Source organism: Arvicanthis niloticus, chromosome 14 (assembly GCF_011762505.2).
Source record: "Arvicanthis niloticus isolate mArvNil1 chromosome 14, mArvNil1.pat.X, whole genome shotgun sequence".
Taxonomy (NCBI): Eukaryota; Metazoa; Chordata; class Mammalia; order Rodentia; family Muridae; genus Arvicanthis; species Arvicanthis niloticus.
In genome coordinates this window covers 68,992,603-69,019,414 of record NC_047671.1, presented here as the reverse complement: position 1 = coordinate 69,019,414, position 26,812 = coordinate 68,992,603, and the positions used below count along the sequence as shown (strand labels likewise).

The 26,812-nt window shown below is 41.1% G+C and overlaps 1 protein-coding gene across 1 annotated transcript in view; it reads right to left on the bottom strand.

Moving 5' to 3' along the window:
* Window positions 1–26,812, bottom strand: part of Cdh2 (cadherin 2) — a 216,583-nt gene that overhangs the window by 179,027 nt on the left and 10,744 nt on the right. The window contains exon 2 of the mRNA XM_076912954.1: window positions 1,796–1,907. Within this exon, the coding sequence (XP_076769069.1) occupies window positions 1,796–1,907 (112 nt within the window). The remainder of the gene's footprint in view (window positions 1–1,795; window positions 1,908–26,812) is intronic.

Below are 26,812 nucleotides of genomic sequence, written 5' to 3'. Positions count from 1 at the left end.
AAACCAATAATGGTATAGTCTGAGGAAAACAACACACTATCATAGATTTTTTCTCTCAAGATGGATGGCTGGAGTTGAAAGCCAAAAATATTTTGAATCTTTCATAATTGCAATGTCAGCAGAAATCACAAGTGTCTAGGTTATATTTAAAAGACATGAGCAGAAAGCTGAGCCCTATTTTTTGTGTTATTGGCATTATTGGATACCTAGAAAATGAGCTCCCATTTTAAAAAGTATTCAAAATGCCCAACTAATTAATTTTAAGTCATTGGTTTCCTGTGACAGACTATGTGCCTATTTGAAATAAACAAATTAAAGGCTCTTTGAAAAAGGCATTACTCACTGAAAAAAAAAAACTATCATAAGAATACAATGAAAAATTGCAACCTATTTCTCTAAAATTTCATTTTGCCTGGCCAAACTATTTCTTAGAGTCATATCAAAACATCTTGTGCATTTAATGGAGTTATTTTCACACTAAACAGGTTCTAGGAGACTACTTAGTAATCTACAGATTCAAAGAACATGGAAAGTATGCAGGACTTCAAGATTTTCACTGAGATAATGTTGACACTCTGTGATTTGAATTAAGCCACCATTAAGTCACCCATTGCCCACTAGATGAGAGTCATCCAGTGATATGACAGTCTTACATGCGCTCATTAAGAAAGCATGTAATGAGGCAGGGACAGGAGAATGCGTTTGAGAAAATTAAAAGTCAACTTCAGAAAGACCACATAGGTGGGAGCAAATCACAACTTAAATAGAAATTAAAATAAAATATAAGTTGCAGGAAAGCACTTCCCTAGCTAAGAGGCCATTTACATTTCAAAGTCCTGCCTCCAGGATTATTAGGTATTAGAGCACCCGGTTTGTCACTGCGATGGAGACACTTCAATTAAGGCTATGTGGTAGAGCTCTGTGCAAATTAATTAGCTGAGGTTAACAGATTTTCTAAATGCAGTTCTCTCAGACACCCTTAGAGATGTGCAAGATTTGCAGGGAAGGAGAATTTCAATGTGACTCCCTGATCAATTCTTGCTTTCATATTTCAGTAGCACTTGAGTGTGTGCAAACGACAATCCTGCAACGCTGCTAACCCAGCTTTTACTTGTTTCTCACTGGAACTAAAGGAAAGGGCTTGAAAGTTTGTTTTTGGTAGGTTTTATTTCTGATTTTGATCTAGTCTTGTTGGCAAGAGTTCTCATATAGTAATTATAATGAACTTGATCATATTTACATGGAAAAATGAATCTATATTTGAGATTCACATATGCTCTATGTAGATGAGTTTTCTAGTACTTTCTATAAACAATGTCGTAACAAAAACACAGATTTCGGGCTGCCCTCTGAGACTCCACTTGTTGAATTTGTTTGCTACAATGTAGCTGAATATTAGAATCAAGCATGTTTTAATCCAAGTTAATATTTATAAGATCCTTTCTGAAATTCAAAGAAATCACTTTTTGACCCTTAGAATCAGATTTCTAATAAGTATCGTTCTTCAGACTACATGAAATGTATGCAGAAAAGAAAAAAATAGAGAAAGCAGCTGACTGAAGTTTCTTAGTATAAATTGAACAAGGAAGAAACGTGAAACCCTTCACAAGGCCAGGAGCCTTCCAACAATGTACATAGGAAATACATAAGCTTCTCTTTAGTCCTGCAATCAACTCCCTGGGGTCTCATTATGGTGACTGAAAACCTCACACTCCCTCAGCCACAGAGATGATTCAGAGACATTCTGAAGCACGCGGACACACTGTAAAGACAAGTGTTTCTTTTAAAATACTACCATTGAGAAGGGGCTGTCCTTCGTGCACATCCTTCGGTAAGACTGCGCTGTAAACATCTTCAGGAAATCCAGTCTTGCATAATGCAATTTCACCAGAAGCCTCCACAGACGCCTGCAACACAAGAGAAAAATGCGGGCAATGATTGCTGCCTCCTTCTACTAAGAAACAGTCCACTTGGCATCCAGCCCCATTCTTTTCCACTATCTTGTACAAATAACCTCTGTTTCTGAAGGGTTTCAATTAGAATATAGAGGGCAAAGGGTTAATCTTTTTGATAATTGGAGTTGGAGGAACAAATCCCACTTGTCTATTCCTATAAAATCTACATAATACACATTCCAGGTTTTTCTAAGGACTGACCATTTCCATTAAAATGGCCACTGAGAGAAAGAAGAGGGAGAAGAGGGTGTGAAGCTAGGAGTCAGCCAAATAGTCCCTGGGGCCCACACATCACCCATAGTAACCAGAAGGCTCGTGGGGGGAAAAACATATATTCAAGCCTATACACGCTCATCCAGTTCTTCATGAAGCTTGCTTCAACACTCTTTGTAGATGGAAAAACGTTATAATAAACTCATTGAAGGATAAATAATGCATGCTAAGTCAAACCAAACAGTATCAAGTATATAATCTTTAATTCAAAGAATAGGGTTAAGTTAAAAACTATAAAAATCAATCCAATTAAGATTCTTTTTTTTTATACTTAAGAAAGTAGTTATAAGCATTTTTGCATCTTCATCTCTATCAATATACAGTTACTCATAGAGTGCTTAAAACTCAGTCAACTCAAATGGGTGCTGAATTAGTCATCAATATCCACACTACTTCTCCTGGCTTCACTGGTCCGAACTCAGGATGTTTAGACCTTCCATATTCTTATTAACTACAGGATGAAAGTTCAAAAACAGAAGAAGGAAGAATACATAAAGTTCATTAAATGTCCAGTAGACATTAAGAACAGTCCTTAATAACACAAGCAATCAGAAAGAAACCATCACTGATCCCCAGCCCCAAACCCAAAGGGACCGAACTCCGAACAGGTGATGGACGAAGCAATACAATCTATTTCCTTAATTGAAAGAATCCCTGAATTACACATAGGAAGTTAGGAAATAATGATGTTGCCAAAAGCCACTCATCTAACAGCTAATCTGCTCTTTTCATGTCTAAGGAAATAAAAAAAGTAAACAAATTTACTGTGTACTCAATATTTCACAGCATTTTATCTCAAAATATTATTAGAAGCAACGAGAGAGATGGTAGGTTAGCTTTTTGGTGGGAGATTTTGGTTGCCATCCAGATCAAATGTAGAGTGAACTAAGGAACCATTGCGGTACACTTTTGGATGAATCTGTGAGGATATTCACAAAAAGGGGTCAGCTGAGAGAGAAGAAGCAGGCTGAGTGTAGGTGGCCCCATTCCATGAGTTAGAGGAAACAGAGAGCCAAGAACACTCCTCTCTTCTCTTTGCTTCCTTTCTACTGTGAAGACCAGCCCCAGCCACAGATGTCACCAGCATGACACTCTGTCCAAGGGTAAGGAGATCAGTGGAGATGGAGAGACACTTAGAAAACTAGGAGCCTAAATAACAGTGTCGCAACCCAGTTGCTCTGTCAGGTATTTTATTCAAACAGACAAAGGAGAAGCAGTACATCACATTCACGGCAGGTTCAAGTGAAGTATATGTGAAAAGAGAAATAAAATCAGAGAGAGGACCCAAGCTCTTTGCCTAAGAGTGGGTGCAGAAACTGGGGGTACAATTTGGAAAAGTCTGTAGAGGATGACTATGGCTACCCCCTACACTGTACTACCTTCCCAGAGAAGTGCTCACCTGGGTGTCCTGGCTGACATATGTGCCGAAGTTCACTGAAGCATGGCTGTTTCAGCATCTATAGAGCACCTACCCATCCATCAACAGAAAAATGGACCAATACATTTCCCCAAACTCAAAAGAGAAATATCCAACAACATTAACACAAAAAAACTGGTAACATGTATCCACATAAGAAACTTGTCAAAAGGACAACAACAAAACAAGCAAAAAGAATCAGAACCTTAAAGTCATGCACAATGTGGGGAGAGAAGTTTAATTATACATCAATCTCAGGACAATCGACTTCGAGAAAGTAAAAATCCCATTTGTGTGGCACTCAGGATTAAAGCTGAAGGGTAAGCACACAGCAGTAGGAGTCACTCTTAGAAATAAATATAAATAATAAAAATGAGATGGATGATTCTATTTATACAGAGTTTCATCACAAACGTAGTCAATGCTAAAGACTCATACAACTAGAAGGAGAATTTTAAGACAGACAAGGCAATAATAGCAGCCATCCCCAGGAGGGGAAGGCTAGAACATGCATCAGGAAAAAAGGCATACGGATGGCTTCAAATTTATCTGTGGCAACTTATGTCTTTTGTAAAGCAGGTGAAGCAGCAAAGTAAGATGTAAAGGGTGGTATGGGCATGTTGGGTATAGTCTGCATTGTTTCCAATATGTCCCCATGCTATTAATTTCATAATAAAAGACACAATTCAAAGCCAACTGACAGGTAAGAAGAGAGGTCTCCCATACTTGTAGAGTTTGAGTTGCAAGGTGTTACAGTACTATAGTCCTGTAGATCCCAGTTACAGGCATCCTGAGACAGAAAATACACTTGGGAAAAGGAAAGCTTAGCTCACCAAAACAAAAGAAGAGAATTTACCAGTCTGACATACTAAGGGGAGAGATAGGCCATAAACCTGTATCCCATTGCAATGTTAGGGATTAACCTCTTCATTCCCAGCACAAACTTAAAACCATGAGGGAGCTGTGGCAGATTCTTGTCAAGGGACATGGGTCATGGCAGAGCTGAAGTGGGGACCAGACAGAAGCAAACTGTGAAAGACATGGCAAGAACATCCCCATTTCAGCCTGGATACTGGTGTGTGTGTGTGTGTGTGTGTGTGTGTGTGTGTGTGTGTGTGTATGCACGTGCTTGCGCAGGAGGCATGTATAGTTGAAGAGAGAAGCTCTCCATGATTGGTGACTGTGGACAAATGAGTGCTTTGCTTCAACTCTAAGATTTATGTGTTTACCTATGCAGAATAACTGGCACCAATAATACCCTGGTCCAACCTTACAGGATCGAGATCACAAGGCTTCTTCAAGGCCATCAGGAATAAGGTGGATGTTATCTTCTGATTGTTTAGTCCCTTCTACATCAAAGAAAAGATTTTCACTCTGCTGCCCTTTTGTTGGTCTTCAACTATGCCAGGGTGCTTGCCTGCCTCATCTGCCCATGAGAATGACAACACAACAGTTATAAGGAGCATCCTTCACAGCCCTGTGGTACCGTAAAGGTTTTACGTCCACTTCTAACAACTACTTATTCTTCCCTAAGTCAAAAATGGATCCACAAAAGGCATGCTGTTATCAATCCATGTAAATATATCTATCATTGTATCTACTTCAAGTTGGACATGGCGGTACATGACCATAATCTTAGGACTTGGGAGGTAGACACAGGAAGGTCAGGATGCTCAACTACATGGTAAATTTGAGGCTAGCCTGGGCTATATAATATATACTTATATATAATTGTATGTATGTATCCATGATATACATCATTCTTTCCCTTTTCAAACTAACAAAATCAGTATGTTAAACAAACACTCAGCACTCAAGTAAATATAATCTCCTAGAGAGATTTTTGTTTTTATTTCAAGTACTAGATTAGTAAATTCCCTGTTTAACTACATTCTCCCAGACTCAGGCTGAGCTAGTATCAGGTCTGAGATTTGCAGAGACTAACTTGTTAGCAAGCAGGACCTACCTAGGAAAGGCAAATCTACTCCTGAAGCCTCTTGCATTAACAGAAACACCTTTTGGATGTGGAAGTTTCTCTAGTGTAACCCACATTTAATGTTGGACTGTTCTACATTAATGTTTCTTGACCAGGAGTGTTTTTGTCTCGTTGAGCATCCAATAATGTCTCATATTTTAGGTTGTCACAGTTTGGAGGGGAAATGCTGGCTTCTAGAGAGGGAGAGACCATGGATACTGACAAATGGTGTCACACCCAAGACAGGATTACAATGGTGTATTTAACTCAAATATTTCAAAAGTCAGAGTTGTATGTTATATGACAACAAAAACAAAGGGGTGTCTACCTACCCTCATACTCCATATATGAAGCCCGCGGTCTCAATTAGCCCATTAAAATTTTGTCATGACACCTCCTTCATCCCATACCTGGATGAAATTCCAGAAATCAGATGCAGAATAAGGAATTCTCCCTCAAGCTCACTGTGTACCTGAAAGGAGCCATGAACGCCACATATTCTTGTATGTGCATGGTTCATGGGTGAGCAAGCTTTACATATATATATATATATATATATATATATATATATATATATATATATGTCAAACAGCAAGCTTTTGAGGTTTGCTGATCTGTTGCAATTTCTCAACTTTGCTGCAGAAACTCAGACAAAGGAAGACGCTTGGCAAATGAATGAACAACACTACACTAACCCCAATGAACCTTGATTTTCAGCTTAAGCACACAGAACAATGTAGGAACTGTTTCTGACTAGCAAAAGCACAGAACTATCTGTTGTAGATCCTTGGGATAACTTAAGTTTTAGACAACATTTGGTTTCTCAGTTGAGTATCCTTAAGACTCTGGGGTAGGAAGAATACCAGGAATTTACAGATGAGCAAATTGGTTCTCGCAGGAAGTGAAATACCCAAGACCACACTTCCACAGAGCATGAGAGGCAGAGTTCTAACTCTGCTGCTTTTCCAATTACAAAAAAACCAATTACGAGCCTTTGGAAAAGCTGGTTCTGAGTGTTCATTTGCCATCTGCAACAGAATGAGGCTCAAGAGCTCAAAGCTCCTAAGTGTGGATGTGTTTGGCCCCAGGGTATCAGTATGAAGGGTCAGAGGAAGGGGTCCTGAGGTCTCCCAAAAAGAGGCTTGTAGTAGTAGCAAGGCAGAGGGGCCTGGCAGGGAACTGTGGCAGGAGCTCGCTGTCAGAGCTAAAATGAGACAGCAAGAAACAGCACATGCCTGGGGAATGACAATGAGCTCCCTGTGGTGTGACCCAAGAAGTAAGGCAGGAAGTCAAAAGTTGAAGCTGGGGAGTAACACATGGTCAAATCATAGATGGCTGGGAGCCTGGGGTTATCCTACTGACTGGGGCAAGGAGGATGTTTTTGTGACCAGGAACACACCAGCAAACTGTATTTGATAGAGAATTCTCCAGATTGCTTCGTGGGAAATGTGGATGAGTGAGGCGTGACAGCTGGAGTGACTCCTTAGCACACAGAGTTAAATCCGGGCTGAGAATAAAGAATAGACAAAGTTTATCCACATTCAGTCAATTAAAAAACAACAGCCCTTAGTGAAAACAGGGGCTTACAGAGAGAAAGGGTAAAGTGACTTTCGTCTGTCCCAGCTGAGTGACTTTGTACATGGGTGCCACAAACTGGAAAAGATAATCACAAAATTATAATGCCAGGAACAAAGTGCTAAAGAAGCAGAATGGGTTGATTAATCTAGCCATAGAAGTCAAAGAGGACTCCATAGCTCAAGTGACATTTAGGCCTTGCCTATAAATATAATTACAAATTTTCCAGGAGAAAAAAAAAAAGTCCAGGCAAAAGATTACAGAAGAACAAAGTCCCCACCACACCACACCAGCCTTCATAAGTCATAGCTCCCTTCCTGTAGTTTTCCTGTGAGGTTGATTTGGGCTTCCAGGAGCAATCTGTTTTTATATTTAGCCAAAATTTGATCTCAAGGAATTATTACATCTGGCTTTTGGACACCTCAGATTTATATATCAAGAAATTATCAAGAGACTCTCCCATGTCTTTATAAAGATGCTCCTTAGATGCTAGAGACAGACCATGACCAGATGTCCAGGTAGAGCTCTTCGTAGCTGACTCAGGCTTATGAGCCACATTCTTGAGAACGGTACCCACATTTGAATCTTGAATGCTTGCCATATAAAACTTCAATATAGCAGACTGCCTGACTGTGTGTCCTCACCAGTTGCTACTGCTGTGAGACCCCCCAAAACACCCCAACTCCTCATGTGAAAAATAAGAGTACTAAAGATAGCACCCACTCTCAGGACAGGTGTGAGGACGAGTTGTTAGTCAGAGTGGAATTAGCACTGCTAAGACACCATGCCTCTGACTCACGGGTTATCTGCTCTATAGCCTAGCAGTGCCCAAGCTGCTTCAGCTTGGCAACACCATCTGGCACCTGTGTTTAAATACAGATTCCTGTAACCCAAGACTCACTACCACAGAATCTCAAAGAATGTGAGACGGTACTTAACAAGCGGCTGTTTTCCCAATCATCTCTCAACTTAGTATCTTTTGGTTCTGGTCTTCAAGATGAGTAAGTCAGCAACAAGGAAAGGGAATAAAGAATCGATTACTCTCATGTTCTTATTTATGTTGCTTTTTAAATTGCATGTATGCGTGCATGCGCACGCACATGCCTGCACTCTGTGAATGCTTCTGAAAGTGACAGAAAGACGAGGAATGGCTTGTTCTGTCACTCTCTGTATTTCTGAAACATGGTCTCTCCAGGAACCTGGAGCTAGGCTGGCAGCCAGCAAGCCCCATTCATCCTTCCTCTCTGGCCCCAACAGTAATAGAGGTATAGTCAGCAATACAAGCATACCAGGCCTTTCCATGTGAATCTGGGAATCTGAACTCAGGACCTCATGTCTTTAAAGCAAATATTTGCATCCACTGAACTAGGCGCTAAGCTCCGGCAGCTACCCTATTCACAGCACTGGTCTACTGCTGGGAACAGGTTGTCATGGCAAAAGGAGAGAGGACCACAGGGCCTCATATGGGCTCTCGAAATCTCAAAAGCCCAACCCTTGGGACACACTTTCTCCAACAAGGCCACACCTCCTCATTCTTGTGATCCTTTCAAAGGGTTCCACTCTCTGGGGACCAAGTATTGAAATATATTAGCATATGAGGGCCATTCTCATTTAAGCCACCACAACTCCTTTCTCTCATAATTGTGAGAAGCATTCTTTGTTTTGTTTTTGAGACAGTGTCTCACTTTACAGCCACAGTGGGCCTCAAACTCACTATGTAGACACGGCTAATATTGAAATCAGAAATCTGCCTGTCTCTGCCTCCCAAGTGCTGGGAGTAAAGGGATAGACCACGATGCCTGGCCTGAAAAACAGAATAGAGTAAGAATTCTCCACTTAGGTTAAAACCAGCCTTGAATGTCTGCAACAGCAAATAGTCAATAATTATTCCCAGGACAGTGTCCGTAAGTTTTGCAGAACACTACTGCCTCACCTAATTCTCCTCGTGTGTCCTCTGAGCGGGGCAAAAACACCAGCATCTCTATTATTTGGTTTAAAGACAACACCCTCTTGGTTCTGTTGTTTTGCTATTCATACAGACATCACCTCATCCCCAGCCCAGTTATCACTCTCTTCTGCACCACTGCTCAAAAATGACAAGCAGTTGGCCAGTCCTCGGGTGACTAGGACAAAATTCACGCGGGTCCGATGATCTGAACTCATTTGCTGCCGCTCTGCACTCTTACACAATCAGCTAACCTATCTTAAGTTTCAATTTCCTCTTACAAGGCTTTGCTCTCCTCTCCCTGGCAGGAGACCTGCCTCCTTGTCTGTAGCAGCAGAAGTGGAAGAGGAGTTCAGCTTCCTACTGCCATTAGTCTCTCTCTTCTGATTCTGAACTGAAGGCGCCGTGCCTTTTTGACCTTGCTACACTTTTCCTCTGTCTCTATACCATGTGCTTTAAAACCTGAATCTGTTTCGTTAAGTTTCTGCTCTTGGGATCAGTCTTAGGGGTGGGCCTGCTTTCTAATTTTCTCCACTCTCAAGTCTAAGCTTTTAGACATTCCGAGCAGAGACACGGTGAACTGATTCTCCAGCCACCCCGTCTCTCTGTCTTATTCTCCATTATTTATGATGATTCCTAAAAGTTTCACATCTGAAAGCAAGTCTGTACCTTGAAGGCCCACGGCATTTTCTAACTAAAAGAAGACTAGCCTGTGTTATCATAAGCCCTCAATCAACAAGAGAATTCTCCTCATTTTTTCTTTTACCCTTCAGATTCCTGTGATGATAATCCATTCAGAAGACTATGGAGATTACAACATGCAGATACATTGACTCTTCCTTAAAACATGTCTTGCCCTACCCTTTACAGAATGAACAGCAGTCATGTGACGAGTGCTAAGAATGAATGGGCTTTTCAAACCTACAGAGGCTCAATCCAGCCCCTACGCTCTGATATCTCAATGTTCAATAATAGAGGCTCATCCAGGAGTCAGCTTCCTCCTTTGCAATAGTGATGATGATGATGATGATGATATGATAATAACAATAAAACGTTTGGACTTTATAAAATTGTAATAAAAACCGACAAAGAGCTTAAAGATAATCATATATTCACTACAAAGCCATGGGTAACTAATGTTAATGTTATGAAGATTCGGTCTCTTTGTTCTACGCAATATGTTCTATACTGTGGGTCTGCACTTCGCCTTACTGCTACAGTGCTGGGACCAGCTCAGAGAGGGGAAACATGAAGACACTAGGCTACTAGTGGGTGCTGGGCTCACGGTGACACACCACTCAGGGGAAATGAAATAGCTTAAGATGGAGATTCCAGCCCATCTTTCTCCTGGTGAGAAATTGTGCAGGCTGGGAACCATGGGGAATTGAGAAGAGTCTAGGGGGAATCCATCTTAGCTCAGGAAGAGTGCCAGGAGTATGGAGGGGCCTTCTGGGGGAGACTTAGGTGTTGCTAAGTATGAAGGTTTCCTCCCTCCCACGGTGGTCCTTGAGGAAGAAGACAGTCCATGTTTGCCCAAACTGTTTATTCATGGTGGAAAATGAATGCACACAATATACTCAGGATGGATCAGGAAGAAATGAATGTCTGGGAAGGAAAGCTTATTGGCTAAACCCTCTGGACCAGCCCATTTAGATACCTCATTAGCATGGGGAACTCTGGGCTCTATGCTCTGTGACCAGTTGTTATGGTCCTCTTAGTGGAGTGTGACAAGCTCCAGTACAGGAATCTGGTAGGGAGCAGATTCAAGCAACCACCGTTCTCAATTATGAGACTTTCTGGTGTTTCTTAATCTGCTCAGCCTTACCAGTTTTTCTGTCTAGTGACATGGTTCCACTTGCCCCTCACTGTACAATATGTCTCTTACTTGAGACCTAGTTTTTCTTTTATTAAAAACAGATTATTTTCTCATATAGTATATCCAGATTACAGTTTACTTTCCCTCTACTCCTCTCATTTCCTCCCCACCTCCCCTGCTCTCTGGAACCAAGCCTTTCTGTCCCTTTAGAAAAGAACAGGCTTCTAAGAAATAACAACCAAACATGAAAAAATTAAATATAATAAGATAAAGTAAAACTATCATATCAAAGCTGAACATGTCAACCCAACAGGAGGAGAAGAATCCCAAGAACAGGCACAAGAGTCCAAGACCCACACATTCTCACAGTCAGGAGTCCCATCAAATGCTAAATTAATAGCTATAATATATATGCATATAATAATATAATATATATGATACAGACATGGAGACCCTGTGCTTGCTGCTTCAGTCTCTGTGAGCTCGTGTGTGCCTTGCTTAGTTGATTCAGAGGGCCTTGTTCTCCTGGTATTGTGCATCCCCTCTGGCTCTTATTTCTGCCTCGTCTTCCTTGGGTTCCCTGAGATCTGCAGGGAGGGATTTGATGGATACCTCCCATTAGACTCTCTCTCCCCATAATGTCTGGCTGTGGGTCTCTGTATCTGTTCCTATCTGCTGCCAAAGGAAGGCTCTCTCATGATGACTGGATAAGGCAGCAGAATATCATTAGGGATTATCTTATTGATTTTTTTTACCAGAAGTATTTGATTTTAGCCTACATATCTGGGCTATCTAGTCTCTGGTTCTTTGTTATGCAAGCTGTGTGGGGTAAGGGTTTCTTCTCATAGAGTGGGACTTAAGTCAAATTGGGCATTGGTTTGTTACTCCCACAAGTTGTGTGCCCCCATTACCCTAGTTTGCAGACAAGAGATTGTAAAGCAAAGGTTTTGCGGCTGGGTTGGTGTCCATTTTTTCTTATGGTAGCCAGCAGAGAACCTTCCTGCACTAAAGAGACTAAAACATAGGGTAGAAGGCTCGATGTTGGCACCAGCTTCTCTTCTCCATGTTCAATGAGTCGTGTGAGTGTTGTCATCAGCAGTGGAGCCCACTGTCAGTTTGCAGAGAGCACCCTTTGTCTTAGCAACAGCCTAGGTTGTTTGGGGGATTTTGATGGGGCGCTCTTTACCAACAATTCAATGGAATGCAACCCATCCTGCCACTTGAAAGCCATCTCTAACTACAAGAGATGGTCAATCGAAACTCTGAGATCCACTTTAGAAGCAAACAGTAAGAGGGTCTGGATTAGGATCAGTAGGTACAGTATAGCTTTACTCTACACAATTCAATCAGTGGTGCCTGAGAGCATAAGGGCTTGAGACCAGCCAGGTTCTTGGCCACTTCCTGGCCCGGGGACCCCCAACCCAAGAGTTCCAGCCCCTGTGGGGTCTCAGACTGTGTTCCCTCCACCCAGGAGTGGAGCCCTGTGGCTTCTCACAGCTCGATGTCTGCCCAGCACAGCATGGAGTGAACTCGGTTGAATTCTTATGTTTCTGTCTCTCTGAGCTCCTTGAGGCAGCAGACACACGGGACCCACAATTCAGCCCAACATGCTTTGGGGGGTTATAAGATGCAGGGAGTACAAGAAAGAGGGATACAACTATGGTAATACTTTCATTATGCACCTTCCAAATTATGTAAGCAAATATAAGCAATTAATGAAGGCAGTATTAAGGTGGTTAGATAGTTACATCATAGAATAATGGAACTGTTTAAAGATGATTTCTGGATGACTGAATTTTTGTTATTTGTTAGTCCAATTTATCAGAATACAAACACATTTGCCAAATTTCTTATATTTCATGGCCTTTCATCCATGGTAATGGGAGCTATGCTAGGTTTATTCTCAAAGAAGGATGACTGCTACTCTTTATACTTCCTGTGTCAGCAATGACATTGAATTTTTCTTAGGGAAGCATCCAACATTTTACACAGGCTTCGTGTGTGTGTGTGTGTGTGTGTGTGTGTGTGTGTGTGTGTGTACATGTTAACATGCGTTGATGCACTTGTGTTATAAGGGTATATATGCACATGTAGGCTAGAAGTCAATTCAAGTGCTGTTCTTCAGCACACTGTCCACCTTGCTTTTTGAAATTGTCTCTCCTGTGGTACCTAGGCTTGCATATTAGACAAGGCCAGCTGGCCAGCAGGCTCAGTGACCCTCCCATCTCTACCTTTCAGCACTGGGAATACAAGTATGCATCACTACCCTGGGGCTCTTATGTGGGCTCCAGGGATCAAACATGGGTCCTCATGTTTACACATCAAGTATTTTACAGGCTGCATGATCTTCCTGAAAATCTTACCATATGGTTCTTTATTTTTTCTTTCTCCTCATCATTTTCAGCTCAGAGCCATGGCCTTCTTTGCCCATCTTGTAACTTCCTCCATCACTATCATTGTCTTATTAAGATGTCTTTGAAATTTTCTAGTATTGTTGACTTTCTTCTTCTGATGCCTTTCATTTCATCCCAAAAGGACAATATAGAGTCAAACAGCAACTCCATTGTCACAAGAGGCTGCAGACCCTATAGGAAATAGACTAGCAACCACAAATCAGCCTTATCATACCTTATGAGAATTCCAAGTCCATTGTACCAGAATGTGCTTTTGGAATATCACCATCCCAGGAGATAAGCTTATCATAGCTTGGAACAACATATAGAGAACACCTCAAGTCATTGTTCAGGTGGATCTGTACAACCCAGACAGACTCTGTCCCTATGTAAAAAGGATCCACAGGTTGCTAGTCTGGAGCTTAACATTAAGTGTATAGCATAGTTAACAGAATGGGTAACAACAATTTACCTATAGATTTAGCTGGCTTCTGCAAAACTTTAACACAACCAGCAGATGACGGCACAGGCTGCTATATAATTACATTGCCATTAAGAGTTTCAGAAGTGCCTGAGGCAATTCTAGAAGAGGTGGTCAATCCCAGCTTAGATTGATTTTGCCCTATCAACTCATTACACTCGCCAGGGACAGCAACATGCTTATATATAATATTTAAAATGTCAAACAGGATAGTGCTTGGCATTAGACTGAATTTATAATCAACTTGGGAATTCATTCAACTAAATACACTGAATATCAATGAAGGCCAACAGCTAATCAGTGCTTACCATGGGCCAGAAAGTGGGCTAATATGTCTTATAAGCCTGAGACCTTAACTACGACCACAAAACAATGGTATAGGGTAGGTGTTGGTAGAGTATTTTTCTAGCAAGGCTGAGAAGATGCTTCCTCTGAAGTTTATCTTGTTAGCTTAGGAATATTAATTATAGTAACACCAAATGGTTTGGGGATCACTTTTCCCCATTTCCCACCAACCCCATAAAGTATCCAGTAGCTAGTGTGTGACAAATACTGAAAGACAAAACCTAACAGGCTTGGGGCAAGAAACAGCTCAGCCGTTATGAGCCTTTACTACTCTTCCAAAAAACCCGTGTTTGGTTTCTAGAACACAGATGGCACCTCACAAGCATGGGTAACTAGTTCCATGGGATCGTATGTCATCTTACGACCTCTACAGGTATCAAGGTAGGCATATGGTACATGTATATATAAGCACCATTCATACACATAAAATAAAGCATTCCTACACGTAAAATAAATAAATCTTAAAAAAAAAAAAACACTTAAAACCTTTATCAACTGAGACTGAGAAACATGCCAACTCCCATAATTAAAATTTCCTAAAATACAATACTCACTTCTGATGTGTGGTATAATACAGGGCATGTACTAATAAAGTATGATGTTCATGTATATGTGAAATAACAGAGAACATGTGCAATAAGGGGCAATGTTCACATGGGATATATAAGATATACAATAATAAAATTGCTTCTGTGCTTCTATCTACTGTGAAAAAATACAGAGAAAAAGACAGTCCTAAGGTTTTAAAAAATTATCTTTCAAAATCAAAGCCCTACTTACTTCCAAATATTTCTGGAGGTGGTAAGGGTACACATAGACATTACTCCAGTCCTACTATGACTTCTGTGACATCCAGTGGTGATACTGAGAGGGAACAGACAGGATGACATTCTCTCATCATCGCTGCACTCTCTGCACTCCAGAGCTCATTCTCTTCCTGTACCATTCACAAAACCTGCACCACAGTTGCACTTTTAAAATGGTTGCAGATATTTATAATACCAGCAACTCTGGTTTGATCTGAATAAGGAGGTCATGGTGGTGATTTATCTAATTCCATGTTTTGATAAGATAAACAAACACAACTCAGGTATAACATTATTCTTGAGTGAAAATAACATTGAAGGCACAGCTTCCAGAAGCAGGCAGCAGCTAAAGGAGAAGACCTTCAGTAACTGCAGAATATGAAGCCCTCTCTTGCTCGGTCCAGAAGCAGCATCCTGCCCAGAGTCTAATCTACCATGCTAGAAAGGAGTGGATGCAACGGTCCACATGCAGAAACACTGCCCAGATAAGATTCTCAAATCCAGTTTCCACTCAGTAGCCAAGATTGAGCTTCCCCCATGGGTGTCAGAAAGGACTTCAGCCTGGCGTTTGGGCAGTTTCAGTGTGAGGACTCTAGAGGGGAGTGCTGTTTTCCTGGAAACTCTAAAAACTCTTTCTGGCTCTGCCCGAGCCACCAATCAGTTGGCCCTGAGTGACAATATCAAAGTAAGTCCTGGAAGAGACACTGAGGACTCTCTGAAGTCCTTTCCAGGGATCTGCAGAAGCCAAAGTACTTTCATCTTGTCTCAACCTCACTTGCTGTTTTCACTCTCAATGTCTCATCAGAGCCAGGTGAGTTATCAATGCAAAGTGCGCACAGACAGACAAACAACAGAGCCATCTAAGCCAGTCATTATTAAAGAGATGAACACCACAGAGAGGCTCGCTTTTACTCTTCTCACTATTTCTTCTTCTTTTTAAAATCTAATTTGGAAAATAAAGGCATCTTTCCATACATACTATTACTTGTGTTTCATAGACAGTAAGTTGAATTATTTTAATGGGCTAATAAATTCCATACAATTTTCTTGGGTTAGTTTCTCAAAAGTAAACACTGGTATATGTGACTGACATTGTAAATGCTCGCTGGAGTACACCGTGATCTTTAACTATCACAGAGTGCAGAAACTAAACACTACGTGTACTGATGCTCCAGGGAAAAGGGGGGTGAACTGGCGTTGCCTGCAGGCTGCATATGCAAGCACAATCTGAGCAGCTGGTGCCCAACCTGTCTTCCACTGCTCCCGCCTGGGAGTCACTAGCCCTCAGAAAACAAGAAGGGTGATCTCATTTTCCATGCTGGGAGATCACAGATCCCCTGCAGGATTTAGGGGTAGAGCATGTGGGATTTTGGGATTCAGTTCTAGCACTGAAGACATGTCCAGGGACGGGGTCATGCCCTCTGACCCTGCACGTATGGAACCCCTGCTGATGTTTTCCAGCCTTGCCAACTGATTCCTAGGCTCCAGGCTTACATTTCACTTGGTTCAGAATCTCAGTCCAGCAGAGAGCAGAGGGGCAACTTCAAAGACCTGAACATTTGGTGAACTACACTCGGACACTGACAGAGAGAGAGAGAGAGAGAGAGAGAGAGAGAGAGAGAGAGAGAGAGAGAGAGAGAGAGAGAGAGAGAGAGAGAGAATGAATATATGCAAACTGTTGGGGAATAAAATACTCACGAGGGACTTTGCTTTCTGGCTTAGTAAAAAGTTCATTTTTCAAGTCCCGCACACATTTAAACTTGGTGGTATGCAGGTTTGATTATGCAGTGGCTGGTTTTTTTACTTGGGCAGGTGGCTTTGAAGATGAAACATGACGCTTTGATCTTGGTATGTGACCACAACTTGGTCCACTGAAGTGGTTGAAAGAGAGAGAGGGCCTCGGAGATGACACCATGCCAAGGGGGCTCACAAAAGGCCCAGGATGAAGTGACTTAGCCAATGAGGCACACTTTGGGCAAGTGCTGCTCCAGTGTGGCCTCAGCAATGATCTGAGAGAGTGTGGGATTCTGAGAGGTTCCCATGAGCCTTAGCCTGAGCAAGGAGTCACAGAGGAACCCAGAGAGTGGGGGTGGGGGGACAGAGACAGAGAGACAGAGAGATTATTTCAATAGCTTCTGCCTAAAGACTAGCTAGGAGCCCAATATTTGCTATTTTTAAACGACAGTGACCTCAAGAGTCCTAGCAAGGATCTCACTTTAAATTATTCATGACAGCGCAATGAAAGCTACAAAGAATTGGCCGTCTTCGCCTCAAATTCCTCTCCGCACTCAGGGGCATAAAGGGCACAACCTGGATTCTAAAAGCTTGGCTGAAAGCCAAGGGTCAGCCCCAACCATGTGATCAGGATGACCTTTACAAACGAAAGGGAAATCTACAGTTGCAGGTCCCCTGCTTTGGCCAAGGAAATGCCATTAGTGCCATAGGCGGTGGAGGGGACCTTTGTGGCAGGAAGCAGAGAGTACCTGATCCCTGGGCAGCCTGTTCACCACCAGGCTGAGCCTAGACTGGTGCCAGCACTAGCTGCCACAATCCAAAGGGAATGCACCTTTGACTGTACTGGCTATGAAGTGAAACTCCAACCCCAAAGCTAAGTCACTTCATCCTGGGCCTTTTGTGAGCCCCCTTGGCATGGTGTCATCTCGGAGGCCCTCTCTCTCTCTCAACCACTTCAGTACACAACCCCAAAGGGAATGCACCTTTGACTGTACTGGCTATGAAGTGAAACTCCATTGGGAAAGGTGTCCAGTGGGAGGTTAAGTTCTGCAACTGTGCTACCCTAGGGGTGAGGGGAGGGGGTAACCCACGAATACTGGGTTTTTCTTCAGCACACTGACATTTAATATTCAAGTATCTTTACCTAATGTTCTAAATTATCCAGTGGTCCCACTTTATACTGGTCTTTCTTTCTCATCTAGTATGTTCTATGGATAGAGTGGGTATTTCCACCTATGAACTCTTTAGTTCAAGGGATGTGGAGTACAGATCAGAAGTTCAGAGAGCCTCACATCCATAAAGAAAAAACAAAACTGAACCTTCTTCTTAGCTCCCTCACAGGCATACCCATATATCACGAATTTACTGTTGTGGCCTTTGAAATACAAAGACTGGCTCTAGGGAACGGTTCTGCCTGACATAAGTCTTCCAAGATCAGGGCCTCGTCTGCTTTCTGTAGCCTGCTAAGATGATTGCATTAATCTTCTTGCACACCCCACTTGGGACTCTAAGATGTGAAACTATAGAGCTGTGGAGACATAATGGAGCTGGGGGAAAGAGCCTACTGACTGATGCCTATTTTCCCCAGGGCTTCACCGTATTTCTGGCTGAACGCATACTGGATGGTTAATAACATGTGCTCAATGGCCAATACTTTGAGATCATTTACATAGAACCCGTATTTCCTACTTTCATGGAGTGGAGTTTTGCCAGCAATAACATTTGTGGGCTCTCTGTACTTCTCTGGCAAGTTTGGATTAATTAACTGGGCACACAAATTCCAGCTTCCAGTCAGCTCTTTTCTTTGAGGAGCAGCCTATAGTTAGTCAGAGCCAACACCATTACCCTGCTGAACTGATAATGCTAAATCACCCAGTGTGCAGGTCAACCTGTCAACGATGGAAGCAAATGAATAACTAATTTTAAACATTTAAGCCACCTTCCCCAACCTGGTTTTTATCAGTAATAAAAATTGTATCTTGTTTTCTTCAACTGATGATTCCTTTGTCTTATTTGGCTTTAGATTGATGCAAAGTATTGTCTTAGGTCCTCCCAAGGACAGCAGAATTACCTACACACTTGCAATCTTGCCAAAAGCTCAAAGATCAAGGGTAAACATATACAGGTCAATGATTTAGCTAGTGATGCAATGCAGTGTAGACAGAGCAGAGTTCAATCCCAGCACTGTCAGATGGAAGTGGGTGGGATCAGACCAAATGACATCACTATTCCATCACCCAGGTCAGTCACGTGGTCAGTCACATGGTGGTGTGAGGCTGAGGAATTGAGATCAGTCAGGACTAAGCAATTGCTTGGGGGAATCAAGTACTAAGAACAGAAAGTATCCCTCCCTCCCCAGGCTACTGTGGGAATTCAGTATGAACTCAAGCTAGTATATCTGGAAAAATAAACAAAACAACAATTTACAGAAAATAACAGCCAGCCCCCTCATCCAAAACTAACATTTAAGCAGTCACCAAAAGCAGCTTGACTAGTAACAAATGTCGGCTTCAAAACTCACCTATCCCCTGTCTGCCTTAGTCTTTTAGGTCTTTTCATTTAAAAGACCAAAATCTGCTCCTTGAAAACAAAATCCCTTACATCCTTATTTGAAAGTTCAAATCCCCCTTCAGGTGGTAAGTCTCCAAAGTCCACAAGAGACTTACCTTGATCCCACTGTGTCAGGGGTGTTGCTTTATGTCCTGAGAACTCCTGAAGTGGTTACCTAGGAGCCACAACTCCATTCAAGCCCTGAGCTTTTGGGAGCAACAGTTAACCCAGGCTCTGTCTGAAGATTGTAAGATAGATATGGATAATAATACTTACTGGTTTCAGGGAATTGATGCAAGGGCTACATGAAACAATACAGGTAAAAGCCTTCACACTACACACGGTAAGTACTCTTCAAATATTATATTTAACCAGTGACTCCATTTTCAAAAGAGACCAACCACATTTTCTTATGAGCCCTAAGTGATGAGCAACAAGGCCAAATGACAGAGGGATTTTGAACTTCATCCTTCATTGCAAACACTCTCAAGCTCAACCGTATCAAGGAACATTCAAATTTACACCAAAAGGAGTTACTAATATCCAGACTATCATATTTCTAAATGTAAAGTTAAACTTCTAAAACATGGTGGAAATGTGTGTATATTTCTTGGTGGACCCATCTGGAAAGTCTTGCATTAGCTGGTAAAATTCCTAGGCATACAAATTCTCAGGGTCTGCTGAGGACTTACGGAATCAGAAGCTTGCAATAGCGTTTGTTTTTAGCAAGCTTTCCAGTGACTTCTTCGTATGCTAAACTTTGGAAAACACAGTCCTGGAGTATCTTTGGTATTCATGCCCAGGTTGCATGGCTAAGAGTGTTTACAGAGATTAAAAAAATTAATAATAATAATCAGAAGTGTCACACTCCAGTCCATCAACCACAAAGCAAATAAGTAAACTGTACCATTTCATAGCAATGATCTACATTAGTGAAAATGAACAAATTATAGCTACAAAACTCAACAGAATGAATCTCACTAAAATAATAAGCAAAAAATGGAATGACAAATGAAAGTATAGCACATAGACATGTGTATAGCACACACACACACACACATATATATACTGAACAATGTATATAATATATAAAAACTACATCTCCATATGTAAGGAATGAATTAGACAGTATCTAGTTATAACAAAAAGGAAGGAATAAATATTAGAATGTCAAGATGAGTTTTATATTTGGAACAAAGGGATGGCTCCAGAGTTCTGAGGAATAATGAAGCAATTCTTCCTAAGCCTTGCTAGTAGTTACACTGACATATTTATATACTTTATTTTTAAAAGTAAGGCTGTCAAAACAGCTCAGCAGAAAGAGACACTTGCTACCAAGTTTAAGTTCTTCAGTTGGATCACCTGAACCCACCTGGCGAAAGAGAACCTACTCTCCCAAGTGGTTCTCTGACTTCTCACATGCATGTCCTGAAAGCTGGCACGCCCCGCAGCCCCACACAAATAAATAAGATATAAAATATATATGTAGTACTTACATACTTTTTTTACACCATACCTTCTAGAAAAAAAAAACACTTTTAGAAAAGATGATCTTCAAATGAATTAAAAATTAGGTGTCAATGTCCTTTAATTTTTTTTCTTGAATTCCATATATATCAAACTCAGGAATTCAAAACATGACATTGGGCTGATTGCATAGGATTCAAGCCCCTTCACATAGTAAAAAAAGCACTGGCACCATCATATATTGATATTGTTATATATAGTATGTGTGTCTTTGAGAATTCAATGAATTAATGTAGTATTTTAATACATTCCCTTAGAGTAGTGCCTGGGTGGGATATAGGAATTATTGGAAAAAATAAGCTACAATTATGACATGGTAATAATTAAATTTAAAGCAAGATACTCTATAGCTAATTGTCAATAAATGATGGGCATATTATGAGAACAATGGATCTTCCTCTTTGCAGGGACAATTCTGACATCAACCATCATCATCATATGACATCCACCTGTCTCTCCCCTGCTGGGTTCTCATGTTAAAAGTATTCAGGAGCTGCGTATGTCTCAATACAAACCTGCACATGTATGTATTCGTTACAGGACATTAAAACAGTAAATGAGGGAAGGAAAAAAACAGTCAAAGACCACAGAAAGGCTCCTGTCTGATCACGTGTGGTGTCCAAGTCGATCTTGAGAGAATCATACTCTATACTCGTTCCTCTTCTGATTATAATGATGGCGGAAGTCTATCAGTCTACATGTTAGAATGGAAAGATGACTAAGAGATTTTGGTTTCTAAGTGTGGTCTCGGGAGTGCTGATGGGAGGCTACCATACACTGTCACAAACTAACCAGCTATACTACTGAGCACTGAACAAAGGCATGTACAGATTAAATGCCCAGACTTACTCAAATCATTACATTTTCTCTTGACTAATTTTGTTTGCATAATATAATGATGTTGTTATAATTCTATAACATAATTATATAAAATTTTATAATTTTATGACTAGGTCACAGAATCTTCAGCCAAGGATCTAAAATTGTACTCACTACATGAGGGCACTTTCTTTATACACACATATGCTCTTTATAGCAACCTCATGATAGGTAGGATTCATTACCCCTACTTTATACCTGAATGTAGCAACAAATCACACTCACACTCTACACAAGGTTTCAGTCAGGGCACTAATGCAGACTGACCAACTCCATACTGACAAGTATTTTATTTACTTATTGCTGGCTATTCTTTGTCAGCTTTATACATGTATATAATCTATTTTATTCCTTTTCATCTTCCATTACTTTGTATCAACCTTCTTTTCCTACTGTAACTTTTCTTCTTTTCACAGGTCTCCTCCTTCTTACTTTCATGTTCTCCCCCTTTCTCTCTCTGTGTGTGTGTGTGTGTGTGTGTGTGTGTGTGAGAGAGAGAGAGAGAGAGAGAGAGAGAGAGAGAGAGAGAGAGAGATGCTGTGCTCATCTTGTAATTTAATTATGGTTATTTGTTTTCTTTCAAATGTAGGATACAAATTCAAGTCTTTACACTTGTGTGTTTAACCTGGGATATCTATGGAAGCCAGAAAACTATAGAGGGGCTACGGAGAGGGAAGAAGGGATTTACAAGAGGCAGGATAGTAGAACACAGGCAGGAAGGTAGAAAGGGGAATAACAGTGAGAGGAAAGTATAGCTAGAAAAAGGGATGGGAAGACAGGGCAGAAAAGGAAGTGAAGGGGGCTCCGAGGATATGAAAAGCCACACGAAGATGAAAATAGGAAAAATTTTTGAAAAGGAGATTGGTTATAAGTGCTCTCTGTGAGAGCAATGAAGCATGGCCTAGAGGACATAGGTTATTAAATAGCAACCCCAGTACTGGACATGGATATATCCCTATGAGCCGTTGGTCAGGGAAATCTCAGAGGTTCCCAAACAATGCAGTCCATTGTAACTGGTCTCTGCTGTCTACCTGAATATGATGGTTAAGTTTAACCCCATTGCTGGAAACACAGAGCATACTGCGGTTACTGATGGAGAAATCGAGCTAGAAATGACCCAGAGCTCTCTCTCTGCTGTCCAGCTTTCACAGAACTGCAAGGCACCGTGCAGGCTGCTGGAGGTAGAAGAAACATCATGGACAGCTTTACCCAACTGTGAAACCTTCCAGCTAAAAGTCATGACCATCCTGGCATGCTGTGATGACCACTCTGACTGTAGCATGGGGGCGGGGGAAGCAACAGCTTTCTGGCTGTATCTGAGACTTGATTTGTAAAAGAGAACTCATGCCTAGTTCTGTAAACCTGGCCAGTAACCCAGGGCTAGAGAGACCTCCCTCTGACAAAATCTACTATTATTGTTTTGCTAAATGGACATGATATCAAAATTCCTTCTAGATACTTCTCTTTACCTCCGTCCCCAGCCCTCCTCAGAAAAGTTTCTTTTTGGCACGGATAATGCCAGACTCAAAACTGATCAAACTTCAGAAAACAAGGCCTTAAAGGTGACATCGATGTCACATCCCTTTGCTCACCAAGGGATAGGGGACAGTACAAAAGAGGCAAGGCTGAGGGAAAGCTATGAGCACCAGAGACTGAGAAGGAATGCTGAGAAGTGTCTTCTGGATGTGAGGGTGCCTATGTGCTCACTTACTGTCTGTCACGATGCTTACCCACACAAGATTTGCCTTTTCAACATTTCTTCAACAAAGTGGTAAGGGCTCACGAGGTCCCACCCTCCTTTATGGGCTAAGGACAGAGATCCTGGGGTGCCACTAGGTGCCTCTCCTGTCAGTGATGGAGCAACAGAGAAACTGTGCCTGCTCCAGTTGCTTATGTAGAGTGATCATTCTTAACCACTAAACCACAACGTCACTCAAGGCTACTAACTCAGTGTAAGGTTATATATAATTAAAGAAGCATTCCCATCCAGTGGGTTCAACAAATGAAGAAAAATATATTATCATGCACATGTATGCTTTATGAATTTTATATATATATATATATATATACATATATATATATATGTATATATATATATATATACATATATATATATATATCTGTATATGTTACTCTTGGAAACATAGCACAAGCTGCATTACTTCACCATGCACGTGAATATGAGCTCTGGTGTAGTATGATAATGTGACACTGACAGAGTTGTCACTGCATATCTTGACACACCAGCCAAAGAGATACATATTTATATGTGTATACATTTTAATTATGAAGTTTCAAGGTTGAGGAAGATAAGGAATTGAACTCTTGAAAATATTCATTATCAATGCAAATGAATCACTAAAGAGAAACTCACCATTTTCCAAAATGCTCTTATTTTCCACCCTAAAATTTTATAAGCAATCTGTTGAGTGATCCATTGTATTTACATTAAATATGCCACTGTCTCCCTTTAAAATACAGATCCATTAAGAAGGCTTCTAAACAAAAAATTTCATAAACCCAATCATAGCTTCATCTGCATAGAGAATAACTGCAAATCAAACCAATGATAATGCCCTTTTCTGCAAAGTTCTTACCAGAGAAGACAGAAAAGCACAAATACTGTATGTGAATAATTACTTTTATGGTTTAAAAAAACACTTCTGGGGAGCTGTGTTTTGGGGGGAGTTGTTGTTTATTTATTTATTTATTTATTTATTTTGAGACAGACTTCTCTGTGTATCTCTGACTGTCCTGGAACTCAGAGATCTGCCTGCCTCTGCCTTCCAAGCCCGGGAATTAAAGGTGGGCACCACTACCGTCCAGTTGAACACAATCTTTTTAATGCAATAAAATAAATTACAGGCCTGGGAAGATAGCACAGTCAGTAAAGTGTTTGCTGAGTTAAGTATAGAGGCCTAGATCTGATACCCAGAACTTAGTTGCAAAAGCTGGATATATGAAATGTGGTTGGTTAGTTGGGGTGGGAGGGTGAAAATACAGTCAGGTCCCTGGGATTCTCTGGCCAGCTTCTGAACACTTCATCGGCTGAAGGCCAATGAGGCCCTGTGTCAAAAAACAAGATACAAAACACCTGAGTAATGCCAGCCGAGGTTGCCCTCTGGGCACAATACACTAGCACACCTGCACAAACAGCTACTCTTACACAATCAAACTCAAGTCTGCACCCGTAAGAGAAAAATTACAGTTTCCCTCCTGACCAAAACCAACCAAAGAGGCATAATTGTGTAGTTGCTTATGGAATGTGAGGTCTCAGAGAGTAGCTAGGCTAGAGGGGAGGACAGGTGAGAAGTGGTGGGGGTTATTTAGGGGGTGGTGCAGTTCTCGTTGTCAACTTAACTCTTTAAACAGGGTTACATAAACACCACAGGGTAAAGTCCACCCAAGTCCACTCTGGACAGCTGAAAGGAATAGTGCAGGGCACAACACAGTCCTCTGTGTAAGCTTTTACAAATTAAAAAATGGACATGAAAACTGGGCAGAGGGCCTTGTTGGAAGCAGGTCACTGGTAAGCTTGGAGAAGATATTAAGAACCATCACTAAAAAGATTAGGATCTGCTTCTGTAGGAAATGTGCTCAGAAGGGTAGTTCTTTGGTTCCATATTCCTTTTAAGAAGTGGAGAGTAGAGACACATAAGTCACAGTATTCTACTACAGCAACCATGCCTGATTACCAGGACGACAGACACAGAGATCCAAATGCTATGATCCACAAGAGGTGTCAGTGGACTGACACCACAAAGGTTAAATGCCCTTTCACTGCAATGAAACACTCTGCTGTCCATGGTCCATTTTTACCATCCTTAACCTATTTCTATAGCTATTTCTGTGAGTCTTTTGTACTTCCGTGACTGTTATAAATTTAAATAATAAAAATACTTGGATGGCTTGGGCCATGACATGGACATACTGAGTCCAAGATAATGGACATAAAAGGGGGCAGAACCGCATGCTCTATAAAGGTACATGAAAAAGTAAAGAGCGTCTGTGTTGTTTTTCATAGAGCAAATAGCTGCCACTGGGGTACTGTTCGAATCGGAGGGGCTGCTACAGTTGTACTACTGGTATAATTGCTGCTACCAGGGTACTGTGTACACCTCCATCCAGGACTCCCCAACCAGCACACCATCTAGGAAGATTTGCACAGTGTTTCCCCATCTGTGGATCAAGAACCCCACAGGGTCACATATCAGATATTCTGCCTATCAGTTACTTACATAATACTTCATAACGGTAGCAAATTTAAAGTTATAAAGTAGCAACATATAGTTTTAAGGTTGGGGGTTGCCACGACATGAGGAACATAAGGGTCTCAGCATTAGGAAGGTGGAGGACCACTGATTTAGCCGAGTGGACATGCATATAAGTGTGGGGGGGAGAGAGAAAGAGAGAGAGAGAGAGAAAGACAGAGAGACAGAGAGAATGTGTAAGAAAGCGATCTAAATTTCAAATTCCATACCATATGAAGAAGCAAGCTATCAAAAGGTAATCTGTTAACACTGGCATCGAGTCCTTCTACAGCGGAGCCACAGGGACTAGCACAGGCCAATATTTTGCTGCACAAAAAACTTTATTTTCTGGCCCAGCAAACAATCAAAAATGAACATAAGATTTTTATGTCAACCAGTTAAGCCAAGATGAAGCAAAAAAAAAAAAAATTAAACTGGTAATAGCCAATTAAAGATATATTAAGTAGTAGTGGACAAGTTTCCTTTTGTACTTAATAACATAAGTGGGTTTTTTAGTCATTTATTTCAGATATCTTTTAATAGCTTCCCACCAACAAAAAAAATTGTAGAATATTACAGTCAGGTGTATTCATTTACCCACAAGGGCCCATGTTAGCAGGTAAAATATTTATAGATGTTCTCAATAGAAAACAGCATATTCCCTATAAAATGCTCACAGGAACTTATCTGAGTCACACTGTTGAGATTTGTGCGTGTGTGTGTGTGTGTGTGTGTGTGTGTGTGTGTGTGTGTGTGTATGTGTATATATTTACAAGTTTCCATATATCTTCTTTTGTGAGAAACAAAAGTAATTAAAAATATTCAAACACAGAAAGTGAGTCATTTAGGTGATGGTATATCTTGGATTTAAGGTCACGATGAAAACATAGG